General features: G+C 64.9%; 1 protein-coding gene across 1 annotated transcript; it reads right to left on the bottom strand.

Moving 5' to 3' along the window:
* On the bottom strand, window positions 1-24,771 carry LOC137465952 (ryanodine receptor 1-like; the record flags this gene model as incomplete). The annotated part of the gene is given in 22 exon segments (XM_068177915.1): window positions 1-59; window positions 61-101; window positions 104-134; window positions 2,491-2,609; window positions 4,111-4,206; window positions 5,388-5,523; window positions 8,435-8,621; window positions 10,185-10,306; window positions 10,915-11,079; window positions 12,692-12,848; window positions 15,156-15,230; window positions 15,338-15,431; window positions 15,525-15,618; window positions 16,827-16,919; window positions 16,921-16,940; window positions 17,058-17,136; window positions 17,258-17,311; window positions 17,313-17,333; window positions 19,896-20,000; window positions 20,275-20,292; window positions 20,294-20,395; window positions 24,712-24,771. Coding segments are annotated over 22 exon segments (1,913 nt in total), but the record flags the coding sequence as incomplete, so codon positions are not given.
* Between the last annotated feature and the right edge of the window lie 2,503 nt (window positions 24,772-27,274).

Below are 27,274 nucleotides of genomic sequence, written 5' to 3'. Positions count from 1 at the left end.
CTGGTGACGTAGTTGACCATGCCGGTCTGCAGCAGGAGGTCGCGGCGCGGCAGCAGGTTTCTCGGTGATCAGGTTCTGGTTGGAGCGCACGGCCACGGCGTGCAGACGCACAGCGAGCACAGCACGTCCAGCACCTGGAGGGACACACCTGAGCACACCTGGGCATGCCTGGGCACACCTGGGGACACCTGGGGACACCTGGGGACAGCTGGGGACACCTGGGGACACCTGGGGACACACCTGAGCACACCTGGGGACAGCTGGGGACACCTGGGGACACACCTGAGCACACCTGGGGACACCTGGGGACACACCTGAGCACACCCTGAGCACACCTGGGGACACCTGGGGACACCTGGGGACACACCTGAGCACACCTGGGTACCCCTGAGCACACCTGGGGACAGCTGGGGACACACCTGAGCACGCCTGGGCACGCCTGGGCACACCTGGGGACACCTGGGGACACCTGAGGACACCTTGGGGACACCTGGGGACACACCTGAGCACACCTGGGCACGCCTGGGGACACCTGGGGACACCTGGGGACAGCTGGGGACACCTGGGGACAGCTGGGGACTGCTGGGGACACCTGGGGACACCTGGGCACACCCCTGGGGCATGCCTGGGGACAGCTGGGCACAGCTGGGCACAACTAAGAGCACACCTGGAGACACCTGAGCACACCTGAGCACACCTGGGCACACCTGGGGACACCTGGGGACACCTGGGGACACACCTGAGCACCCCTGGGCACACCTGGGCACCCCTGAGCCCACCCCTGGGCACCCCTGGGCACCCCTGGGCACACCTGGGGACACCTGAGCCCACCCCTGGGCACACCTGGGCACACCTGGGCACACCTGAGCCCACCCCTGGGCACCCCTGGGCACCCCTGGGCACACCTGGGCACCCCTGAGCCCAGCCCTGGGCACCCCTGGGCACCCCTGGGCACACCTGGGGACACCTGAGCCCACCCCTGGGCACACCTGGGCACACCTGGGCACACCTGAGCCCACCCCTGGGGCACCCCTGGGCACCCCTGGGCACACCTGGGCACCCCTGAGCCCAGCCCTGGGCACCCCTGGGCACCCCTGGGCACACCTGGGCACCCCTGAGCCCAGCCCTGGGGACACCTGGGCACACCTGGGCACACCTGGGCAACCCCTGAGCCCACCCAGGCACCCCTGGGCACACTTGAGCACCCCTGGGGACACTTGGGCACCCCTGGGCACCCCTGAGCACACCTGAGCACACCCTTGAGCACCCCTGGGCACGCTTGGGCACCCCTGGGCACACCTGGGCACCCCTGGGCACCCCTGGGGACACTTGGGACACCTGAGCACACCTGGGCACACCTGGGCACACCTGGGCACCCCTGAGCCCACCCCTGGGCACCCCCTGGGACACTTGGGGACACCTGGGCACCCCTGGGCACACCTGAGCACCCCTGGGCACACCTGGGCACCCCTGAGCCCACCCCTGGGCACCCCTGGGCACCCCTGAGCACCCCTGAGCACCCCTGAGCCCACCCCTGGGCACACCTGAGCCCACCCCTAGGCACACCTGGGCACCCCTGAGCCCACCCCTGGGCACCCCTGGGCACCCCTGGGCACACCTGGGCACCCCTGAGCCCAGCCCTGGGGACACCTGGGCACACCTGGGCACACCTGGGCACCCCTGGGCACCCCTGAGCCCGCCCAGGCACCCCTGGGCACACCCTTGCGCACCCCTGGGCACACCTGGGGACACCCTTGAGCACCCCTGGGCACCCCTGGGGACACTTGGGGACACCTGGGCACACCTGGGCACCCCCTGAGCCCACCCCTGGGCACCCCTGGGCACCCCTGGGCACACAAGGGCACACCTGGGTACCCCTGAGCACACCTGAGCCCACCCTGGGCACACCTGGGCACACCTGGGCACACCTGGGCACCCCTGAGCCCAGCCCTGGGGACACCTGGGCACACCTGGGCACACCTGGGCACATCTGGGCACCCCTGGGCACCCCTGAGCCCACCCAGGCACCCCTGGGCACACCCCTGCGCACCCCTGGGCACACCTGGGGACACTTGGGGACACCTGGGCACACCTGGGCACACCCCTGGGCACACCTGGGGACACTTGGGGACACCTGGGCACACCTGGGCACACCTGGGGACACCTGGGCACACCTGGGGACAGCTGGGTACACCTGGGCACATCTGAGCCCACCCCTGGGCACCCCTGAGCCCACCCCTGGGCACACCTGGGCACCCCTGAGCCCAGCCCTGGGCACACCTGGGCACCCCTGAGCCCAGCCCTGGGCACACCTGGGCACACCTGGGCACCCCTGGGGACACTTGGGCACACCTGAGCCCACCCCTGGGGACACTTGGGCACACCTGGGCACACCTGGGCACCCCTGGGCACACCTGGGCACACCTGAGCCCACCCCTGGGGACACTTGGGGACACCTGGGCACACCTGGCACCCCTGGGCCCCGCCCACCTTGTGGTTGCGGCCGTGCTTGTCCAGCAGGGAGATGATGGACTTGATGTGGTTCTCCTGGATGATGTTCAGCACCTCGGGGCTCTCGATCAGCACGCAGTACAGCACCTCCAGGATGCCTGCGCGTGGGGCCGCCCCACGGCGCGCTCAGACCCACGCCGGGGGGACCCCAGACCACGGGGGGGACCCCAGACCCACAGCGGGGCCAGACCCATGGCAGGGGGACCCCAGACCCATGGGAGAGACCCCAGACCCACAGCGGGGTCAGACCCACGGCAGGGGGGACTCAGACCCACAGCGGGGCCAGACCCACGGGGGGGACCCCAGACCCACGGGGGGGACCCCAGACCCACAGCGGGGTCAGACCCACGCCGGGGGGACCCCAGACCCACGGGGGGGACCCCCAGACCCACAGCGGGGTCAGACCCACGGCAGGGGGGACTCAGACCCACAGCGGGGGCCAGACCCACGGCGGGGGGGACCCAGACCCACAGCGGGGCCAGACCCACGGCAGTGGGGACCCCAGACCCATGGGAGAGACCCCAGACCCACAGCGGGGCCAGACCCACGGCAGGGGGGACTCAGGACCCACAGCGGGGCCAGACCCCACGGCGGGGGGGACCCCAGACCCACAGCGGGGGCCAGACCCATGGCAGGTGGGACCCCAGACCCACGGGGGGGGACCCCAGACCCACAGCGGGGTCAGACCCCACGCCGGGGGGACCCCAGACCCACGGGGGGGACCCCAGACCCACAGCGGGGCCAGACCCACAGTGGGGGGGACCCAGACCCACAGCGGGGTAAGACCCATGGCAGGTGGGACCCCAGACCCATGGCAGAGACCCAGACCCACAGCGGGGTCAGACCCATGGCAGGGGGGACCCCAGACCCACGGGGGGGACCCCAGACCCATGGGAGAGACCCCAGACCCATGGGAGAGACCTCAGACCCACAGCGGGGCCAGACCCACGGCAGGGGGACCCCAGACCCATGGGAGAGACCCCAGACCCATGGGAGAGACCCCAGACCCACGGTGGGGGGGACCCCAGACCCATGGGAGAGACCCCAGACCCACAGCAGGGTCAGTCCCACAGCGCACTCAGACCCACAGAGGGAGGGACCCCAGACCCACAGCATGCTCGGACCCATGGCGGGGGGGACCCCCAGACCCACAGCATGCTCAGACCCACAGCGGGGGGGACCCCAGACCCATGGGAGAGACCCCAGACCCACGGGGGGGACTCCAGACCCATGGGAGTGACCCCAGACCCACGGGGGGGACCCCGACCCATGGGGGGGATCCCAGACCCACAGTGGGGTCAGACCCATGGTGGGGGGGACCCAGACCCATGGGAGAGACCCCAGACCCATGAGGGGGACCCCAGCCCCACAGCAGGGTCAGACCCACAGCGGGAAGGACCCCAGACCCACAGTGGGGGGACCCCAGACCCACGGGAGAGACCCCAGACCCACAGTATCCCCCCAGCCCCTCTCCCAGCCCCACAGAATCCACCCCAGCCCCACAGGAGGCTTCTCAGCCCCATAGGAAGGTTCTCAGCCCCCCAGCATCTCCCTCCAGCCCCACAGAACCGCCCCCAGCCCCACGGCCGCCCCACTGACCCGAGGAGGCCTCCAGCCTGTCCAGCTTGCTGACCAGCCAGTCCAGGTTGGTGGAGAAGAGCGCGCAGTTGGCTCGGTTCCCCCGGATCAGCGAGGCTGGGGGGGCACGGGGGGGTCAGCCCTGCCCCACAGCTCCCACACCTGCCCCACAGAACCCACGTCTGCCCCACAGCACCCACACCTGCCCCAGACACCCCACAGCACCCACGTCTGCCCCACAGCACCCACACCTGCCCCACAGCACCCACGTCTGCCCCATAGCACCCACACCTGCCCCACAGCACCCACAACCTGCCCCAGACACCCCATATCTGCCCCAGACACCCCATATCTGCCCCATAGCACCCACACCTGCCCCACAGCACCCACACCTGCCCCACAGAACCCACGTCTGCCCCATAGCACCCACACCTGCCCCAGACACCCCACATCTGCCCCATAGCACCCACGTCTGCCCCACAGCACCCACGTCCTGCCCCACAGAACCCACGTCTGCCCCACAGCACCCACACCTGCCCCACAGCACCCACACCTGCCCCACAGAACCCACGTCTGCCCCACAGCACCCACACCTGCCCCAGAGCACCCACATCTGCCCCACAGCACCCACACCTGCCCCAGACACCCCACATCTGCCCCACAGCACCCACGTCTGCCCCACAGCACCCACACCTGCCCCACAGAACCCACACCTGCCCCACAGCACCCACGTCTGCCCCACAGCACCCACACCTGCCCCAGAGCACCCACATCTGCCCCACAGCACCCACATCTGCCCCAGACACCCCATATCTGCCCCATAGCACCCACGTCTGCCCCACAGCACCCACACCTACCCCAGACACCCCACATCTGCCCCATAGCACCCACACCTGCCCCAGACACCCCACATCTGCCCCATAGCACCCACACCTGCCCCACAGCACCCACACTTGCCCCAGACACCCCACATCTGCCCCATAGCACCCACATCTGCCCCACAGCACCCACACCTGCCCCAGACACCCCACACCTACCCCAGACACCCCATATCTGCCCCACAGCACCGACATCTGCCCCATAGCACCCCATATCTGCCCCCTAGCAGCTCATATCTGCCCCATAACCCCCCGTATCTGCCCCATAGCACCCACACCTGCCCCATAGCACCCATATCTGCCCCCTAGCAGCTCATATCTGCCCCATAACCCCCCGTACCTGCCCCAGAACCCCCCGAACCTGCCCCACATCGCCGCATCCCGCCCCCCAGCCCCCCAAGAGCCGCCCCCCGGCCCCACCCAGCAGCTCGTAGAGCAGGTTGACGATCTCCTTCCAGGCGGCCGCCGCCTCCTCGCCCGCGGCCTCCCCGAACTGCGCCGCGGTGCTGTAGGCGCTCAGGCGGTCGATGCAGCTCAGCACCAGGGTCAGCATCCCCTGCGGCCCGGGGGGCGCTCAGACCGCGTCCGTGGGACCCCCCGGCACCCCCAAACTGCGACACCCACCCTGGGACCCCCCCCTGAGCCACCCCCGGCACCCCAAACTGCGACACCCACCCTGGGACCCCCCCCCTGAGCCACCCCCGGCACCCCAAACTGCGACACCCACCCTGGGACCCCCAAACTGGCACCTGGGTCAGCATCCCCTGCGGCCCGGGGGGCGCTCAGACCCCGCCCGTGGGACCCCCGGCACCCCCAAACTGCGACACCCACCCTGGGACCCCCCCCCAGAGCCACCCCGGCACCCCAAACTGCGACACCCACCCTGGGACCCCCCCCCAGAGCCACCCCGGAACCCCCAAACTGCGACACCCACCCTGGGACCCCCCCCAGAGACACCCCGGCACCCCCAAACTGGGACACCCACCCTGGGACCCCCCCCCAGAGCCCCACCCGGGACCCCCAAACTGGGACACCCACCCTGGGACCCCCCCCAGAGCCCCTCGGGGACCCTCAAACTGGGACACCCACCCTGGGACCCACCCAGAGCCCCCCCAGGACCCCCGAACTGCGACACCCCACCTGGGACCCCTCCCCAGGACCCCCGAACTGGGACACCCACCCTGGGACCCCCCCAGAGCCCCCCCAGGACCCCCGAACTGGGACACCCACCCTGGGACCCCCCCCCAGAGCCACCCCCCGGCACCCCAAACTGGGACACTCACCCTGGGACCCCCCCCCAGAGCCCCACCCGGGACCCCCAAACTGGGACACCCACCCTGGGACCCCCCTAGAGCCCCTCCAGGACCCCCAAACTGCGACACTCCACCCTGGGACCCCCAAACTGGCACCAGGGTCAGCATCCCCTGCGGCCCGGGGGGCGCTCAGACCCCGCCCGTGGGACCCCCTGCACCCCCAAACTGCGACACCCACCCTGGGACCCCCCCCCCCCAGAGCCACCCCGGCACCCCAAACTGGGACACCCACCCTGGGACCCCCCCCAGAGCCACCCCTGGACCCCCAAACTGCGACACCCACCCTGGGACCCCCCCAGAGGCCCCCCAGGACCCCCGAACTGGGACACCCACCCTGGGACCCCCCCCCAGAGCCCCCCCAGGACCCCCAAACTGGGACACCCACCCTGGGACCCCCCCCCAGAGCCACCCCAGGACCCCCAAACTGGGACACCCACCCTGGGACCCCCCCCCTAGAGCCCCACCCGGGACCCCCAGACTGCGAGCCCCCCCCACTCCGCGACACCCTCCACGACCCCACTGCAACCTCCCAGGTTTGGGGGGGGGGTCCGGGGGGTCGCACCTCCTGCTGGAAGAGGCCTCGGATCACCCGGACCTGGCCAAGCCCCCAGACTCACCCTGAGTTTAACCCTCTATCCCCGAGTTTAACCCTTTAACGCCGAGTTTAGCCCTCTAACCCCGAGTTTTCACCCCTCCCAGGTTTGGGGGGGGGTCCCGGGGGTCGCACCTCCTGCTGGAAGAGGCCTCAGATCACCTGGACCTGGCCAAGCCCCCAGACTCACCCTGGGGCACAGGTTTAACCCTTTAACGCCCAGTTTAGCCCCTTAACCCCGAGTTTAGCCCTCTAACCCCGAGTTTATCCCCTTAACCCCGAGTTTAGCCCTCTAACCCCGAGTTTCACCCCTCCCAGGTTTTGGGGGGGGGTCCCGGGGGTCGCACCTCCTGCTGGAAGAGGCCTTGGATCACCTGGACCTGGCCAAGCCCCCAGACTCACCCTGGGGCATAGGTTTAACCCTTTAACGCCCAGTTTCGCCCTCTAACCCCGAGTTTAGCCCCCTAACCCCGAGTTTGGCCCTCTAACCCCGAGCTTAGCCCTCTAACCCCGAGCTTAGCCCTCTAACCCCGAGTTTCACCCCTCCCAGGTTTTGGGGGGGGGTCCCGGGGGTCGCACCTCCTGCTGGAAGACGCCTCGGATCACCTGGACCTGGCCAAGCCCCCAGACTCACCCTGGGGCACAGGTTTAACCCTTTTAACGCCGAGTTTAGCCCCTTAACCCCGAGTTTAGCCCTCTAACCCCGAGTTTATATCCCCTTAACCCCGAGTTTAGCCCTCTAACCCCGAGTTTCACCGCCTCCCAGGTTTTGGGGGGGGGTCCCGGGGTCGCACCTCCTGCTGAAGAGGCCTCGGATCACCCGGACCTGGCCAAGCCCCCAGACTCACCCTGGGGCACAGGTTTAACCCTTTAACGCCGAGTTTCACCCCCTAACCCCGAGTTTTCACCCCTTAACCCCGAGTTTAACCCTCTAACCCCGAGTTTCACCCCTCCCAGGTTTGGGGGGGGGGTCCCGGGGGTCGCACCTCCTGCTGGAAGAGGCCTCAGATCACCTGACCTGGCCAAGCCCCCAGACTCACCCTGGGGCACAGGTTTAACCCTTTAACCCCGAGTTTAACCCCCTAACCCCGAGTTTAACCCTTTAAACCCCGAGTTTAACCCTCTAACCCCCGAGTTTCACCCCCTCCCAGGTTTGGGGGGGGTCCCGGGGGTCGCACCTCCTGTTGGAAGAGGCCTCAGATCACCTGGACCTGGCCAAGCCCCCAGACTCACCCTGGGGCACAGGTTTAACCCTTTAACGCCCAGTTTCACCCCCTAACCCCGAGTTTAACCCTTTAACCCCGAGTTTATCCCCTTAACCCCGAGTTTCACCCCTCCCAGGTTTGGGGGGGGGTCCCCGGGGGTCGCACCTCCTGTTGGAAGAGGCCTCGGATCACCTGGACCTGGCCAAGCCCCCAGACTCACCCTGGGGCACAGGTTTAACCCTTTAAACGCCCAGTTTAGCCCCTTAACCCCGAGTTTCACCCCCTAACCCCAAGTTTAACCCTCTAACCCCGAGTTTCACCCCTCCCAGGTTTGGGGGGGGGTCCCGGGGGTCGCACCTCCTGCTGGAAGAGGCTCTGGCGGGCCCGCAGCGCCCGCAGGCGGCCCTGGCGCTGCTCGTGCCGCAGCTCGGGGGGCGGCGGCTCCAGGTACCCGATCAGGTCCCGCAGGCTCAGGATGACGGCGGCGATGGGCAGGGGGGGCGGCGGAGACCCCCGGGGGCGGCCCTGGAGGCTGTCCAGGCTCCTGGGGACGATGGGGGGGGGGGGGTCAGACCACCAGGACCACCCTAACAACACCCCCGAAACTCCCCAGGACCCCCCGGATATTCCCATGGGACCCCCCCCTCCCCCCCGTCCCAGGAGGGTTTTGACTCCTCCCCCCCCCCCCAGGACCCCCCAGAGCCCTCCAGAAGTTTCTGATGCCCCCAGGACCCCCCTCAGGACCCCCCAGGACCCCCCCAGGACCCCCCCAGGACCCCCCAGACCTGATGAAGGCCCCGTAGAGCCCCGTGGTGCTGAAGACCATCCCCATGGCCCCCAGAAGGTTCTGACCCCCCCAGGAGGTTCTGACACCCCCAGAACACCCCCAGAACCCCCCCAGAACTCCTCAGGACCCCCCAGGACCCCCCCAGGACCCCCCAGACCTGATGAAGGCCCCGTAGAGCCCCGTGGTGCTGAAGACCATCCCCATGGCCCCCAGAAGGTTCTGATCCCCCCAGGAGGTTCTGACACCCCCAGAACACCCCCAGAACCCCCCCAGAACTCCTCAGGACCCCCCAGGACCCCCCCAGGACCCCCCAGGACCCCCCAGACCTGATGAAGGGCCCCATAGAGCCCCGTGGTGCTGAAGACCATCCCCATGGCCCCCAGAAGGTTCTGACCCCCCAGGACTTCCCAGGAGGTTCTGACACCCCCAGAACCCCCCAGAACCCCCCCAGAACTCCCTCAGGACCCCCCAGGACCCCCCCAGAACCCCCCAGACCTGATGAAGGCCCCGTAGAGCCCCGTGGTGCTGAAGACCATCCCCATGGCCCCCAGAAGGTTCTGATCCCCCCAGGAGGTTCTGACACCCCCAGAACCCCCCCCAGAACCCCCCAGAACTCCTCAGGACCCCCCAGGACCCCCCCAGGACCCCCCAGACCTGATGAAGGCTCCATTGAGCCCCGTGGTGCTGAAGACCATCCCCATGGCCCCCAGAAGGTTCTGACCCCCCCAGGACTTCCCAGAAGGTTCTGACCACCCCAGAACCCCCCCAGAACCCCCCCAGAACTCCCCCAGGACCCCCCAGAACTCCCCCAGGACCCCCCAGGACCCCCCAGACCTGATGAAGGCTCCATTGAGCCCCGTGGTGCTGAAGACCATCCCCATGGCCCCCAGAAGGTTCTGATCCCCCCAGGACTTCCCAGGAGGTTCTGACACCCCCAGAACCCCCCCAGAACCCCCCCAGAACTCCCTCAGGACCCCCCAGGACCCCCCCAGGACCCCCCAGACCTGATGAAGGCCCCGTAGAGCCCCGTGGTGCTGAAGACCATCCCCATGGCCCCCAGAAGGTTCTGACCCCCCAGGACTTCCCAGGAGGTTCTGACACCCCCAGAACCCCCCAGAACCCCCCAGAACTCCCTCAGGACCCCCCAGGACCCCCCCAGAACCCCCCAGACCTGATGAAGGCCCCGTAGAGCCCCGTGGTGATGAAGACCATCCCCATGGCCCCCAGAAGGTTCTGATCCCCCCAGGAGTTTCTGACACCCCCAGAACCCCCCCAGAAATCCCCCAGGACCCCCCAGGACCTCCCCAGGACCCCCCAGACCTGATGAAGGCCCCGTAGAGCCCCGTGGTGCTGAAGACCATCCGAGCCGCCTGCGACTCCTGGCGCTGGGAGCGGCTCAGGGTCAGCGCGTCGTCCATGTGCCCCTCCTGGTGCAGGATGGCCTGGGGGGGCAAAGGGGGGGGGGTCACAGGGGACCCCCAAAACCCCAGAGACCCCCCCCTGGACCCCAGAGACCCCCCTGAACCCACAGAGACCCTCCCCTAAACCCAGAGATGCCCCCCAAACCCCAGAGACCCCCCTGAACCCACAGCGATCTCCCCGAACTCCAGAGACCCCCCCTGAACCCCCAGAGACCCTCCCCTAAACCCCAGAGACGCCCCCCAAACCCCAGGGACCCCCCAACCCCACAGCGACCCCCCCAAACCCACGGAGAACCCCCTGAACCCACGGAGACCCCAAAAGTCTCAAAGAACGTTCCAGAGCCTCTCTAGAGCCATCCCAGCGCTGCTGACAGTCCCCCAAAACGCCTCAAAATTCCCCAAAACTCCCCCTCAAAGCCCCCCCCAGGACATTCTGAGGACCCCAAAAGACCCCAAAGATCCTCCTAAATCCCGAAGACCCCAAACACTCCCCCAAAGCCCTCCTAGACCCACCTTAGCGCCTCTCAGAGCTCTCAAAACCCTCTAAAACTCCCCAAACTCCCACCCCCCCCACCCAGCCCCCCCTCGGTGATTTTGGGGACCCCCCCCGGGGATTTTGGGGGTCCCACCTTCCTCTTGAGCAGGCCGAGGCGCAGGGCCTTGGGGTCGGGGGCGGCGTAGGTGACCCAGAGCCCGCTGGCGCCGTGCTGCAGGAAGCACAGGGACTCGCCGTACTTGATCTCGGGGGGCCCCATGCCCTCGATGTCCCTTTTGGGGGTCGTCTCCAGCTTCTCCTGCGGGGCCGGGGGGCACAGGGGGCGTCAGGAGGGGCAGCGGGGTCCGTGTGGGGGCAAGGAGTGGGGTGGGGACGCTCAGCGAGGTCCGGGAGAGGACCAGGAGAGGGCTGGGGACACCCAGGTGACATTCCCAGGGAGAGGGACCAGAACAGGGTCAGGGAGAGGATCAGGAGAGGGTTGGGGACATCCAGGTGACATTTCCAGGGACAGGGACCAGGACAGGGACCAGGAGAGGGTTGGGGACACCCAGGTGACATTCCCAGGGACAGGACAGGGACCAGGAGAGGGCTGGGGACATCCAGGTGACATTCCCAGGGACAGGGACCAGGAGAGGGCTGGGGACACCCAGGTGACATTTCCAGGGACAGGACAGGGACCAGGACAAGGTCAGGGAGAGGACCAGGAGAAGGTTGGGGACATCCAGGTGACATTTCCAGGGACAGGGACCAGAACAGGGTCAGGGTGGGGACCAGGAGAAGGTTGGGGACATCCAGGTGACATTTCCAGGGACAGGGACCAGGACAGGGACCTGGAGAGGGCTGGGGACATCCAGGTGACATTCCCAGGGACAGGACAGGGACCAGGAGAGGGCTGGGGACATCCAGGTGACATTCCCAGGGACAGGACAGGGACCAGGAGAGGGCTGGGGACACCCAGGTGACATTTCCAGGGACAGGGACCAGGACAAGGTCAGGGAGAGGATCAGGAGAAGGTTGGGGACATCCAGGTGACATTCCAGGGACAGGGACCAGGACAAGGTCAGGACAGGGACCAGGAGAGGGCTGGGGACACCCAGGTGACATTTCCAGGGACAGGGACCAGGACAAGGTCAGGGAGAGGATCAGGAGAAGGTTGGGGACATCCAGGTGACATTCCCAGGGACAGGACAGGGACCAGGAGAGGGTTGGGGACACCCAGGTGACATTTCCAGGGACAGGGACCAGGACAAGGTCAGGACAGGGACCAGGAGAGGGTTGGGGACATCCAGGTGACATTTCCAGGGACAGGGACCAGGAGAGGACCAGGAGAGGGTTGGGGACATCCAGGTGACATTTCCAGGGACAGGACAGGGACCAGGAGAGGGTTGGGGACATCCGGGGTACATTCCCAGGGACAGGGACCAGGACAAGGTCAGGGAGAGGACCAGGAGAAGGTTGGGGACATCCAGGTGACATTCCCAGGGACAGGGACCAGGACAAGGTCAGGGAGAGGATCAGGAGAAGGTTGGGGACATCCAGGTGACATTCCCAGGGACAGGGACCAGGACAAGGTCAGGGAGAGGATCAGGAGAAGGTTGGGGACATCCAGGTGACATTTCCAGGGACAGGGACCAGGACAAGGTCAGGACAGGGACCAGGAGAGGGTTGGGGACATCCAGGTGACATTCCCAGGGACAGGGACCAGGAGAGGGTTGAGGACATCCAGGTGACATTTCCAGGGACAGGGACCAGGACAGGGACCAGGAGAGAGTTGAGGACACCCAGGTGACATTCCCAGGGACAGGGACCAGAACAGGGACCAGGAGAGGGTTGGGGACATCCAGGTGACATTTCCAGGGACCAGGACAGGGACCAGGAGGAGGTTGGGGACATCCAGGTGACACTCCCACCTTGGAGGCCCGGAAGCAGAAGGTGGCCACGCGCGTGTTGGCCGCGCTGGCCTCCACCATGGCCAGCCCGGTGGCCTCGGTCAGCGCCAGGTAGCGGCCGGTGGTGACGTGGCGCAGGCGGAAGGGCTGTCCCCAACGCAGGTGGCTCCCGCTCCAGCTGGGGGACACGGGGAGGGGACACTGCTGTCACCAGGGGGGTGGGGACATTGGGGGTGGGTCATGGGGACACGGGGGGACATGGGGACACAGGGTGAGGACATGAAGGTGTGTCACAGGGACATGGGGTGACACAGGGGACACAGGGATGGGTCATGGGGACACAGGGGACACAGGGATGGGTCATGGGGACATGGGGACATGGGGTGACACAGGGGACACAGGGATGGGTCATGGGGACACAGGGGACACAGGGATGGGTCATGGGGACATGGGGACATGGGGTGACACAGGGGACACAGGGATGGGTCATGGGGACACAGGGGACACAGGGATGGGTCATGGGGACATGGGGGACACAGGGATGGGTCATGGGGACACAGGGGACATGGGGTGGCACAGGATGGGTCACAGGGACACAGGGATGGGTCATGGGGACACGGGGGGACATGGGGACACAGGGTGAGGACATGAAGGTGTGTCACAGGGACATGGGGTGACACAGGGGCACAGGGATGGGTCATGGGGACACGAGGACACAGGGATGGGTCACAGGGACACAGGGACACAGGGATGGGTCATGGGGACACGGGGACACAGGGATGGGTCACGGGGACACAGGGGACACAGGGATGGGTCATGGGGACACGAGGACATGGGGTGGCACAGGATGGGTCACAGGGACATGGGGTGACACAGGGGACACAGGGATGGGTCACAGGGACACAGGGGACATGGGGTGACACAGGGGACACAGGGACATGGGGTGACACAGGGGACACAGGGATGGGTCATGGGGACACAGGGACACAGGGATGGGTCATGGGGACACGGGGACATGGGGTGGCACAGGATGGGTCACAGGGACACAGGGGACACAGGGGACACAGGGATGGGTCATGGGGACACGGGGACACAGGGATGGGTCATGAGGACACAGGGGACATGGGGTGGGACAGGATGGGTCACAGGGACACAGGGGACACAGGGATGGGTCATGGGGACACGAGGACATGGGGTGGCAGAGGATGGGTCACAGGGACACAGGGACACAGGAATGGGTCATGGGGACACGAGGACATGGGGTGGCACAGGATGGATCACAGGGACACAGGGATGGGTCATGGGGACACAGGGGACATGGGGTGGCACAGGATGGGTCATGGGGACACAGGGACACAGGGATGGGTCACAGGGACACAGGGACACAGGGATGGGTCATGGGGACACGAGGACATGGGGTGGCACAGGATGGGTCACAGGGACACAGGGATGGGTCATGGGGACACAGGGGACATGGGGTGGCACAGGATGGGTCATGGGGACACAGGGACACAGGGATGGGTCACAGGGACACAGGGACACAGGGATGGGTCATGGGGACACGAGGACATGGGGTGGCACAGGATGGGTCACAGGGACATGGGGTGACACAGGGGACACAGGGATGGGTCATGGGGACACAGGGGACACAGGGATGGGTCATGGGGACACAGGGATGGGTCATGGGGTGGCACAGGATGGGTCACAGGGACACAGGGACACAGGGATGGGTCATGGGGACACGAGGACATGGGGTGGCACAGGATGGGTCACAGGGACATGGGGTGACACAGGGGACACAGGGATGGGTCAAGGGGACACAGGGGACATGGGGTGGCACAGGATGGGTCACAGGGACACAGGGATGGGTCATGGGGACACGAGGACATGGGGTGGCACAGGATGGTCACAGGGACACAGGGATGGGTCATGGGGACACAGGGATGGGTCATGGGGACACGAGGACATGGGGTGGCACAGGATGGGTCACAGGGACACAGGGGTGGGTCATGGGGACACGAGGACATGGGGTGGCACAGGATGGGTCACAGGGACATGGGGTGACACAGGGGACACAGGGGTGGGTCACAGGGACACAGGGACACAGGGATGGGTCATGGGGACACGAGGACATGGGGTGGCACAGGATGGATCACAGGGACACAGGGATGGGTCATGGGGACACGAGGACATGGGGTGGCACAGGATGGGTCACAGGGACATGGGGTGACACAGGGGACACAGGGATGGGTCATGGGGACACAGGGGACACAGGCTGAGGACGTGCAGGTGTGTCACAGCGACGTGGGGACACGAGGAGATGCTGACAGGTGACACCAGGACAGGACACAATGGCACAGGGACACAGCTTGGGGGCACTCCAGGACCCCAAACGCTCACTGGGGCTCCACGGGGGGGACCCCGCGGAGTGTCCCCAGTGTCCCTGGGGGGTGGTGACACCCCGCGTCCCCCCGTGTCCCCCTACCTGATGCGCAGGGGCTCCAGGCGCCACAGGGACCTGGCGTGGGCGCACACGGCGCCGCCCTCGTAGTTGACAACGCTGCTGGGGGGGTGACAAAGGTGGGGGAGGTCACAGCCAGTTGGGGACCCCCTCCCCGCGTGTCCCCCCACCCCAAATTTGGGGGGACAAAGTGGGGAGAGCCCCACCTGCGCTCCTCGCCCTGCTCGGGGGCCGTGGGGGTCAGGCACTCGTCCATGTGGCCGTGGAACAGGCGCATGACGTGGCCGCCGGTGACAAAACCTGAGGGGACATTTTGGGGTGGTGGGGGGGGTGTCAGGGTGTTGGGGACACCCAAAAGGGCCCCACCCAAATTTGGGGTGCCTCAGGTGTCACCTTCCTCGGAGCCCGAGCAGATGGGGTTCATGTTCCACAGGGTCTGCATGAAGGAGGCGTCCACCTGGAGCTCCCCGGAGGCCGTGGAGAGGTGCTGGGACAGGTGGGACACGGGTGTGACACAGGTGACACACCTGTCACCAGATGTCACCAGGTGTCCCCCAGGTGTCCCCAAGTGTCTCTCTCCGAGGACACGCTGACCAGGATCAGCTCAGGGGATCCTGGTGTCCCCCCGTGGTCCCCAGGTGTCTCCCTGTGTCCCCAGGTGTCCCAGGTGTCCCCCCGTGTCCCCAGGTGTCCCCAGGTGTCCCCTCTCACCAGGTATCTCTCCAAGGACACACTGACCAGGATCAGCTCAGGGGATCCCCGTGTCCCAGGTGTCCCCAGGTGTCTCCCTGTGTCCCCAGGTGTCCCAGGTGTCCCAGGTGTCCCCCCATGTCCCAGGTGTCCCCAAGTGTCCCCCAGGTGTCCCCAGGGTGTCCCAGGTGTCCCCCCGTGTCCCAGGTGTCCCCAGGTGTCCCCCCGTGTCCCAGGTGTCCCCCGTGTCCCCAGGTGTCCCAGGTGTCCCCAGGTGTCCCCAGGTGTCCCCTCTCACCAGGTATCTCTCCAAGGACACGCTGACCAGGATCAGCTCAGGGTATCCCCGTGTCCCAGGTGTCCCCAGGTGTCCCCGGGTGTCCCAGGTGTCCCAGGTGTCCCCAGGTGTCCCCAGGTGTCCCCAGGTGTCCCCAGGTGTCCCCAGGTGTCCCCTCTCACCAGGTATCTCTCCAAGGACACGCTGACCAGGATCAGCTCAGGGGATCCCCGTGTCTCCCTGTGTCCCAGGTGTCCCCAGGTGTCCCCAGGTGTCCCAGGTGTCCCCAGGTGTCCCCCCGTGTCCCAGGTGTCCCAGGTGTCCCAGGTGTCCCCAGGTGTCCCCAGGTGTCCCCAGGTGTCCCCTCTCACCAGGTATCTCTCCGAGGGCACACTGACCAGGATCAGCTCAGGGGATCCCCATGTCCCAGGTGTCCCAGGTGTCCCCCCGTGTCCCCAGGTGTCCCCAGGTGTCCCCAGGTGTCCCAGGTGTCCCCCCGTGTCCCGGTTGTCCCCAGGTGTCCCCAGGTGTCACAGGTGTCCCCAGGTGTCCCCTCTCACCAGGTATCTCTCCGAGGACACGCTGACCAGGATCAGCTCAGGGGATCCCCGTGTCCCCCTGTGTCCCAGGTGTCCCCCCGTGTCCCAGGTGTCCCAGGTGTCCCCAGGTGTCCCAGGTGTCCCAGGTGTCCCCAGGTGTCCCCCCGTGTCCCAGGTGTCCCCTCTCACCAGGTATCTCTCCGAGGACACGCTGACCAGGATCAGGTCGTCTCCCACCCGAACCTTCTCCCCCTCGGAGCGCTGTTTGGACGCCGGGTGCAATCGTCCACCAGCACGCCTCACCTGGGGGGCGCACCCCAAATCAGCACCCCAAAAACCGCGCCCCCCAAAAACACCCCAAACCCAACACCCCCCCCCCACCAGGGGGGACCCCCGGAACCCTCGGGGTCCCCCCTTTACCTGCGGCGTCCTTCTGCAGCCCCACGTCGAAGGCCAGTTTGTCAGTGACCGAGCGGGAGGTGGTCAGGCAGCTCAGGTACTGGGGGGACACCGCGGTTATTGGGGGTCCCCCAAATCCCCCGAGCCCCCCAAATCCCCCGAGCCCCCCAAATGCCCCCGAGCCCCCCAACCCCCCCCCCCCCGAGCCCCCCCAAACTCACCATGCCGCTGTGCGAGTGTCTCAGCAGGATGGCGTGGCCGTAGAGCAGCGTCCTGGTGACCCCCACCCTGGGAGGACTTGGGGGGGCACAGGGGGGTCAAGGAGGGACCCCAAAACCCCCCCGAGGCCTCCTGGACCCCCCAAAAAAACAGCTTGAACCCCATAAAAGCCCCCTGTGGGCTCCATGTTTCAGACACTGCTCCTTGTGCATCGCTGCCCCCTTGTTTTGGGGTCTCCCCCTTGTTTTGGGGTCCCCCCGTGTTGGGGTCTCCTGTGCATTGCACCCCCCTCGTTTTGGGTGCACCGTGCCTTGGACCCCCCCTCATGTCGGGGTCACCCTCATGGTGGGATCCCCCCCCCAAATTGAGGACTCCCCTGATTTCGGGGTCCCCCAATTTTAGGGTCCCACTCCCCATTGGGGTCACCCCCCTGTGGAGGTCCCCAATTTCGGGGTCACCCCACTGAAAATCCCCACAAATTTGAGGGTCCCCACTTTTGGGATCCCCTTAATATTGAGGGTCTCCCATTCTGGGGGGGCGCTTCCCATATTGAGGTTTCCCCCAAATTGGGACCCCAAATTTCAGCCCCCCCCCCCCCCCCCCAATTTGGGATCCCAAATTTCGGGGTCACCCCCATATTGAGGTTTCCCCCAACTTTGGATCCCAAATTTCGGGGTCACGCCACGTCTGGGTCCCCAATTTTTTGGGATCCCTGGTGAATTTGGGATCCCCCCCATTTGGGGTTCCCCCCAGTGAATTTGGGATCCCCCCTTTTGGGGCTCCCCCAAATTGGGATCCCAAATTTCGAGGTCACCCCTCATCTGGCTCCCCAATTTTTTGGGATCCCCAGTGGATTTGGGATCCCCATTTTTGGGTTCTCCCCATGCCCATGGGGGGATTTGGGATCCCCTTTTTTGGGATCCCCCCCTTTTTTGGGATCCCCCTTTTGGGGTCCCCCCCATGCCCATGGGGGATTTGGGATCCCCTTTTTTGGGATCCCCCCCTTTTTGGGATCCCCCTTTTGGGGTCCCCCCCATGCCCATGGGGGGATTTGGGATCCCCTTTTTTGGGATCCCCCCCTTTTTGGGATCCCCCTTTTGGGGTCCCCCCATGCTCCTCCCCCCCCCGCGCTCACACTTTGGGGTCCATGCGGAATTTGGGGGGGGCTGTGGATGGGATGGGATTGGGGGGAGGGGGGGCAACACCCGGACCCCTGGGGTCCATGCGGGATGGGTGGAGCCCCCCAAAATTTGGGGGGGTGGGTGAGGAGGAGGAGGAGGAAGGGCGTGATGAAGGTGAGGATGAGGATTTGGGGTCACCACACCACAGTGGCACCTACCCACTTATCCAGATCGACCCCCTGGGTGGGCGGGGGGGAGAGAAGACGGGGGGTCACGGGGGGGCTGCGACCCCCCAAAAACACTGGGGACCCCACACCCAAAACCCCAGAGGATCCTAAACCCCCCAAAAAGGACCCCAAAAACTCCTTCAGGGAACCCACAGGATCCTAAACCCCCAAAAAGGACCCCAAAAACTCCTTCAGGGAACCCACAGGATCCTAAACCCCCAAAAAGGACCCCAAAAACTCCTCCAGGAACCCCTCAGGATCCTAAACCCCAAAAAGGGACCCCAAAAACTCCTCCAGGAAACCCACAGGATCCTAAACCCCCAAAAAGGACCCCAAAAACTCCTCCAGGAACCCCTCAGGATCCTAAACCCCCAAAAAGGACCCCAAAAACTCCTCCAGGAACCCCTCAGGATCCTAAACCCCCCCAAAATCTCCTCCGGGACCCCCTCAGGTGTCCCCAAAACCCCTCCAAGACCCCCACACCCAACCCTGCAACCCCTAAAACCCCTCCAGGGCCCCCCAAATCCCCTCTAAAGGACCCCAAATCCCCTCTAGAGCCCCCCAGATCCACAGTGGGACCCCAGACCAGGATTTGGGGACCCCAGACCCACCTCTGGAGCCCCCTGGGACCCCTCGGGCCCCCCAAATCCACCCTCCAGCCCCCCAAAATCCCTTCTTAAGACCCCAAATCACCTCTTGTGCCCCCAAAATCCTCTTTGGGACCCCAGGACCCATCTCGAGGGCCCCCCAAATCCTCCTTGGGACCCCAGACCCACCTCTTGTGCCCCCCGAATCCCCTGTGGGACCCCAGACCCACATCGAGGACCCCCAAATCCTCCTTGGGACCCCAGACCCACCTCTTGTGCCCCCCAAAATCCTCCTTGGACCCCAGACCCATCTCGAGGGCCCCCCAAATCCTCCTTGGGACCCCAGACCCACCTCGAGGGCCCCCCAAATCCCCTCTTTCAGGACCTCCACAACCACCTCCAGTGCCCCGTGGGACCCCCGAGTCCCCTCTCAGGGACCTCAAAGCACCTCGAGGGCCCCCCAGATCCCTCGGGGGGGTCCCCAATCCCCTGTGGGACCCCAGACCCACCTCTTGTGCCCCACAAATCCTCTTTGGGACCCCAGACCCACCTCGAGGACCCCCAAATCCCCTCTTTCAGGACCTCCAACCACCTCCAGTGCCCCGTGGGACCCCGAATCCCCTGTCAGGGACCTCAAAGCACCTCGAGGGCCCCCCAGATCCCCTCGGGGGGGTCCCCAAATCCCCTGTGGGACCCCAGACCCACCTCGCTGCCGATCTCGGAGCTGTTGGCCAGCATCTCCTGCAGCGCCCGCACCGACAGCGACTGCTCCAGCACGAAGCTGCACACGGCCAGGTCGGGGGGGACATTCTGGGGACAAACGGGGGGCTCAGGGGCCATGGGGGGACATTCTGGGGGGACACCGGGGGGGTCAGAGGTCGTGGGGGACCCTCCCTCACCCTTGGGACGCCGCATGCACCCACCCCAAACCTCAGGGGTTTCCCCCAGACCCCAACTCTGGCTGTCCCAGCCTCTAAACCCTCCCTCAGACCCCCCCCAAAACCCCTCCAGGTTTGGGGTCCCCGCAGCCTCCCGGGCCTTTCCCCGAATTTTGGGGTCCCCCCCCGAATTTTGGGGGTCTCACCTGTGCGTTGGAGGTGGGCCTCCAGCGAGCACAGGCGGTTCCCGAAGCCCTCGACCGACAGGCAGAGCTTGAGCTGCTCCTTCAGCAGCGTGGTGGTGCACTGCAGGACCACCTCGTCGTCCTGGGGGGGAAACCGGGGGGGTCAGCACCCCAAAATATCCCCAGAGAACCCCAAAATGACCCCCAGAACCCCAAAATAACCACCAGAACCCCAAAATAGCCACCAGAAATCAAAAAAACCCCAAAGAAACCTCAAAAAACCTCTGTCCTATGGGGTGGGGTGGCACTGCAGGAACACCTCGTCGTCCCGGGGGGGAAAGTGGGGGGTCAGCACCCAAAAATATCCCCAGAGAACCCCAAAATAACCCCCAGAACCCCAAAATAACCCCAGAACCCCAAAATAACCCCCAGAAAACAAAAAAAAAACCCAAAGAAACCTCAAAAAAGCTCTGTCCTATGGGGTGGGGTGGCACTGCAGGACCACCTCGTCGTCCTGGGGGGGAAACTGGGGGGGTCAGCACCCCAAAATATCCCCAGAGAACCCCAAAATAACCCCCAGAAACCCCAAAATAACCTCCAGAACCCCAAAATAGCCACCAGAACCCCAAAATAGCCACCAGAAATCAAAAAAACCCCAAAGAAACCCCAAAAAAGCTCTGTCCTATGGGGTGGAGTGGCACTGCAGGACCACCTCGTAGTCCTGGGGGGGAAACTGGGGGGTCAGCACCCCAAAATATCCCCAGAGAACCCCAAAACGACCCCCAGAACCCCAAAATAACCTCCAGAAATCAAAAATATCCCCAGAAAACCAAAGAAACCTCAAAAAACCCCAATAAAGCTGTGTCCTATAGGGTGGGGTGGCACTGCAGGACCACCTCGTCGTCCTGGGGGGGAAAACTGGGGGGTCAGCACCCCAAAATATCCCCAGAGAACCCCAAAATATCCCCAGAGAACCCCAAAATGACCCCCAGAACCCCAAAATAGCCACCAGAAATCAAAAATATCCCAGAAAACCAAAGAAACCTCAAAAAAACCCCAAAAAAGCTCTGTCCTATGGGGTGGGGTGGCACTGCGGGACCACCTCGTCGTCCTGGGGGGGAAAACTGGGGGTTCAGCACCCCAAAATATCCCCAGAGAACCCCAAAACTACCCCCAGAACCCCAAAATAGCCACCAGAACCCCAAAATGACCCCCAGAACCCCAAAATAACCTCCAGAACCCCAAAATAGCCCCCCAGAACCCCCCAGAACCCCAAAATCGAGACCCCTGGGTGCCCCCCAAACCCTCTTTTGTGGGGGGTCATGACCCTCTGGGTGCCCCCCAAATTTTATGGGGGTTCAGGACCCCCTGGGTGCCCCCCAAACCCTTTTTGGGGGGGTCACGACCCCCTGGGTGCCCCCCCAAACCCATTTTGGGGGTTCAGGACCCTCTGGGTGCCCCCCCACACCATTCGGGGGGGTTCAGGACCCCCTGGGTGCCCCCAAACCCTTTTTGGGGGGTTTCAGGACCCCCTGGGTGCCCCCAAACCCTTTTTTAGGGGGTTCAGGACCCTCTGGGTGCCCCCAAACCCATTCTAGGGGGGGTCAGGACCCCTGGGTGCCCCCAAACCCATTCTAGGGGGGGTCAGGACCCCCTGGGTGCCCCCCAAACCCTTTTTTGGGGGGTCAGGACCCCCTGGGTGCCCCCCACACCATTCGGGGGGGTTCAGGACCCCCTGGGTGCCCCCAAAAACCCTTTTTTGGGGGGGTCAGGACCCTCTGGGTGCCCCCCAAACCCTTTTGGGGGGGTCAGGACCCTCTGGGTGCCCCCAAACCCATTCTAGGGGGGGTCAGGACCCCCTGGGTGCCCCCCAAACCCTTTTTTGGGGGGTCAGGACCCCCTGGGTGCCCCCCACACCATTCGGGGGGGTTCAGGACCCCCTGGGTGCCCCCAAAACCCTTTTTTGGGGGGTCAGGACCCTCTGGGTGCCCCCCAAACCCTTTTGGGGGGGTCAGGACCCTCTGGGTGCCCCCCAAACCCTTTTTGGGGGGTCAGGACCCCCCTGGGTGCCCCCCAAACCCTTTTTGGGGGTTCAGGACCCCCTGGGTGCCCCCCAAAACCCTTTTTGGGGGGTCAGGACCCCCTGGGTGCCCCCCAAACCCTTTTTGGGGGGGGTCAGGACCCCCTGGGTGCCACCCAAACCCTTTTTGGGGGTTCAGGACCCCCTGGGTGCCCCCCAAATCCTTTTTTGGGGGGGTCAGGACGCCCTGGGTGCCCCCCAAACCTTTTTGGGGGGTCATGACCCCCTGGGTGCCCCCCAAATCCTTTTTTGGGGGGTTCAGGACCCCCTGGGTGCCCCCCAAAACCCTTTTTGGGGGGGTTCAGGACCCCCTGGGTGCACCCAAAACCAATTTTGGGGGTTCAGGACCCCCTGGGTGCCCCCCAAACCCTTTTTGGGGGTTCAGGACCCCCTGGGTGCCCCCAAACCCTTTTTGGGGGGTCAGGACCCCCTGGCTGCCCCCCAAACCCTTTTTGGGGGTTCAGGACCCCCTGGGTGCCCCCCAAACCCTTTTTGGGGGGTCACGACCCCCTGGTGCCCCCAAACCCTTTTTGGGGGTTCAGGACCCCCCTCCGCCCCCCCCCCCAGGAGTTCGGCTCCCCCTCCCCCTCCCCCACCTGCTCCCGTCACTCGGGGCCCCCCCGAAATCGGGGGGGGGGGGGGGGGGGGTGGGGTGGGGGAGGGGGCGGATTCCACCCGCGGGCCGCGGATGCCATGGGGGGGGGGGAGGGGGTGGGGAGGAGGGGCGGCTCCGTGACTCAGTTTCCCGCTGCCCAGAAATCCACCGCTCCCCCCCCCCAAAATCTGCCGAGCTCGGCATTTCCCCCCCTCCCCCCCTCCCCTCCCCCACACCGGGGTCCACCCCTTCGCCCCCCTCCCCCCCAATTCCCCCCAGCCCCGCTCTCATTTTGAGGCCGAACTGGGAGAAACTGGGACAGAGCAACTGGGACGCCCCTCCCCCACCCCACCCCACCCCCCCCGAGCCCCCTGGGGGGGGGATCTGGTGTCGCCCCTCCCCCCCCCCAGCAGCTGCTCCCCCTCCCCCCCCCCCCCGTGTTGCTTTTTGGGAGCCCGGGACAGGTGGGGGGAGGGGTGCGGTGACCCCCCCCCCCCTTCCCAGTGCTCCTCCCAGTTCATCCCAGTTCATCCCAGTATCCCCAGTTTCCCTCCCACTTCATCCCAGTATCCCCGGTTTCCCTCCCAGTTCATCCCAGTATCCCCAGTTTCCCCTCCCAGTTCATCCCAGTTCATCCCAGTATCCCCAGTTTCCCTCCCAATTCATCCCAGTCCATCCCAGTATCCCCAGTTCCCTCCCCAGTTCATCCCAGTATCCCCGGTTTCCCTCCCAGTTCATCCCAGTTCATCCCAGTATCCCCAGTTTCCCTCCCCAGTCGCCCAACAGCTCTCAGTATTCCCAGTCCCCCTCCCAGTTCATCCCAGTACCTCCCAGTTTCCCTTCCCAGTTCATCCCAGTATCCCCAGTTTCCCTTCCCAGTTCATCCCAGTATCCCCAGTTTCCCTCCCCATTTCATCCCAGTACCTCCCAGTATCTCCCAGTTTCCCTTCCAGTTCTCCCAGTATCCCCAGTTCTGCTCCCCCAAATCCCCCCAGTACCCCCAGTCCTTCTCTCCCAGTTCTCCCAGTTTCCCCTCCCAGTATCTCCCAGTATCCCCGCCCCAGTTCTCCCAGTTTCCATCCCAATCTCTCCAGTTCCTCCCCAGTATCTCCCAGTATCCCCCCAATTTCTCCCAGTTTCCCCCCAATTTCTCCCAGTTTCCCCTCCAGTATCTCCCAGTATTCCCCCCCAATTTCTCCCAGTTTCCTCCCAGTTCTCCCAGTATCTCCCAGTATTCCCCCCAATTTCTCCCAGTTTCCTCCCAGTTCTCCCAGTTTCCCCTCCAGTATCTCCCAGTATCCCCCCCAATTTCTCCCAGTTTCCCCCCAGTTCTCCCAGTTTCCCCTCCCAGTATCCCCCCAATTTCTCCCAGTTTCCCCCCAGTTCTCCCAGTTTCCCCTCCCAGTATCTCCCAGTATCTCCCCAATTTCTCCCAGTTTCCTCCCAGTTCTCCCAGTTTCCCCTCCCAGTATCTCCCAGTATCCCCCCCCCAATTTCTCCCAGTTTCCCCCCAGTTCTCCCAGTTTCCCCTCCCAGTATCCCCCCAATTTCTCCCAGTTTCCTCCCAGTTCTCCCAGTATCTCCCAGTATCCCCCCAATTTCTCCCAGTTTCCCCCCAGTTCTCCCAGTTTTCCCCTCCCAGTATCTCCCAGTATTCCCCCCCCCAATTTCTCCCAGTTTCCCCCCAGTTCTCCCAGTTTCCCCTCCTGATCCCCTCCCAGTATCTCCCAGTATCCCCCCCTGTTCCCCTCCCAGTTCCCTCCCAGTCTCCCCAGTTTCTCACCGTGCGCAGGAACTGCACATCGTCCTCGCCTTCCCCCTCAGCCATCGCCGCGGGGATTTTGGGGGTCCCGGTGAAGTTTGGGGGTCCCAGGTGAAGTTTTGGGGGTCCCGGGTGAAGTTTGGGGGGTCCCGGGTGAAGTTTTGGGGGTCCCAGGTGAAGTTTTGGGGGTCCCGGGTGAAGTTTGGGGGGTCCCAGGCGAAGTTTTGGGGGGTCCCGGGTGAAGTTCTGGGGGTCCCGGGTGAAGTTCTGGGGGTCCCGGGGGGGTTTTTGGGGGTCCCGGGTGAAGTTCTGGGGGTCCCGGGGGGTTTTGGGGGTCCCGGGTGAAGTTCTGGGGGTCCCGGGTGAAGTTCTGGGGGTCCCGGGTGAAGTTTGGGGGGTCCCGGGGGGGTTTTGGGGGGTCCTGGGTGAAGTTTTGGGGGTCCCGTCCCCCCCCCCCCCCCTCGGCTGCTCCCCCCGCGGGTGTCACCGATCGTGTCCCCCCCCCGGTGTCGCGAGGGCTGGCGGCGACACCTGCAGCCCCTCCCCCACCCGTGACGTGGTGGGGGGGGAGGGTCCGCCGGGGGTGGGGGGGGGGGGGGGGCGGAAAGGGGGAGGGAAACTGAGGCACGGAATCCCCACTTTGTCACCTGCAGGGTGAAACTGAGGCACGGACCCACTTCCCGTGTAACCTGGAGGGGGAAACTGAGGCACGGAACTCCCCCCCTTGTCACCTGGAGGGGGAAACTGAGGCACGGAACTCCCCCCTTGTCACCTGGAGGGGGAAACTGAGGCACGGAACTTCCCCCAATGTCACCTGGAGGGGGAAACTGAGGCACGGAACTCCCCCCCTTGTCACTTGGAGGGGGAAACTGAGGCACGGAGCTCCCCCAATGTCACCCGAGAGGCAAACTGAGCCACGGACCCTTCCCCATTGTCACATGGAGGGGGAAACTGAGGCACGGACCCACTTCCCGTGTCACCTGGAGGGGGAAACTGAGGCACGGAATTCCCCCCCCGTGTCACCTGGAGGGGGAAACTGAGGCACGGAATTCCCCCCCCCGTGTCACCTGGAGGGGGAAACTGAGGCACGGACCCTTCCCCATTGTCACCTGGAGGGGGAAACTGAGGCACGGACCCACTTCCCGTGTCACCTGGAGGGGGAAACTGAGGCACGGAATTCCCCCCCCCCGTGTCACCTGCAGGGGGAAACTGAGGCACGGAATCCCCCCCCCCCCGTGTCACCTGCAGGGGGAAACTGAGGCACGGAATTCCCCCCCCCGTGTCACCTGGACGGGGAAACTGAGGCATGCAATCCCCCCCGTGTCACCTGGACGGGGAAACTGAGGCACGGACCCCCTCCCCATGTCACCTGCAGGGGGAAACTGAGGCACGGAATTGCCCCCCCCCCGCCCCCATGTCACTCAGAGGGGGAAACTGAGGCACAGACCTTTCCAACCCTCCCCCAAGGTCCTCCCCAACACTGGGGGGGGGGGGGGGGGAGGGAGGGGGAGGGGTGAGGCGTGTGGCCCTTTAAGAGGAGGGGTCCCCACAGTTCAGCCCAGCCCAGGCCTGGTTTTATTCGGAGGAGGGAATTTTTTAGGAGGGATTTTAGGAGGGATTTTAGGAGGATTTTAGGAGGGATTTTAGGAGGGATTTTAGGAGGGAATTTAGGAGGGAATTTAGGAGGGATTTTAGGAGGGATTTTAGGAGGGAATTTAGGAGGGATTTTAGGAGGGATTTTAGGAGGGAATTTAGGAAGGATTTTAGGGGGGATTTTAGGGGGGATCCCCCCTCGCAGACCCTCCTCGGGCCGGGAATTTAAGGCCGGCTCACCGTGACGATGCAGGCTGTGGGGATCCTGGAGCACCATCCCCACCCCCCCAAAGTTCTCCCCACGCTCTCCAGAGCTCCTTGGCGTGAAGACTCCAAACCCCTCGGAGCACCCCAAACCCCGCACTGCACCCCCTGAATCCCTCAGCATCCCCCGAGGCCCCTCCGTGACCCTGCAAACCTCCCCAGGCGACCCAGCCCTCCCCTTCTCGCCTCAGTTTCCCTCTTCTCCCCTCAGTTTCCCCCTTCTCGCCTCAGTTTCCCTTTTCTCCCCTCAGTTTCCGCCTTCTCGCCTCAGTTTCCCTCTTCTCCCCTCAGTTTCCCTCTTCTCCCCTCAGTTTCCCTCTTCTCCCTCACATTTCTCTCTTTTTCCCCTCACATTTCTCTTTTCCTCTCACATTTCTCTTTTCCTCTCACATTTCTCTTTTTCCCCTCACATTTCTATTTTCTCCTCACATTTCTCTTTTCCCTCACGTTTCTCTCTTTTCCCCTCACATTTCTTGCTATTTTCCCCTCACATTTACCTCTCTTTCCCCTCACATTTACCTCTCTTCTCCCCTCACATTTCTCTCTTTTCCCCTCACATTTCTCTCTTTTCCCCTCACATTTCTCTCTTCTCCCCTCACATTTTCTCTCTTTTCCCCTCACATTTCCTGCCCTTTCCCCCCTCACGTTTTCCCCTCTCTTCTCCCCTCACATTTCTCTTTTCCTCTCACATTTCTCTTTTTTCCCCTCACATTTCTCTTTCCCCCTC

This window comes from Anomalospiza imberbis, unplaced genomic scaffold (genome assembly GCF_031753505.1).
Source record: "Anomalospiza imberbis isolate Cuckoo-Finch-1a 21T00152 unplaced genomic scaffold, ASM3175350v1 scaffold_1206, whole genome shotgun sequence".
Lineage (NCBI taxonomy): Eukaryota > Metazoa > Chordata > Aves > Passeriformes > Viduidae > Anomalospiza > Anomalospiza imberbis.
This window is presented reverse-complemented; position numbering and strand designations above follow the sequence as displayed.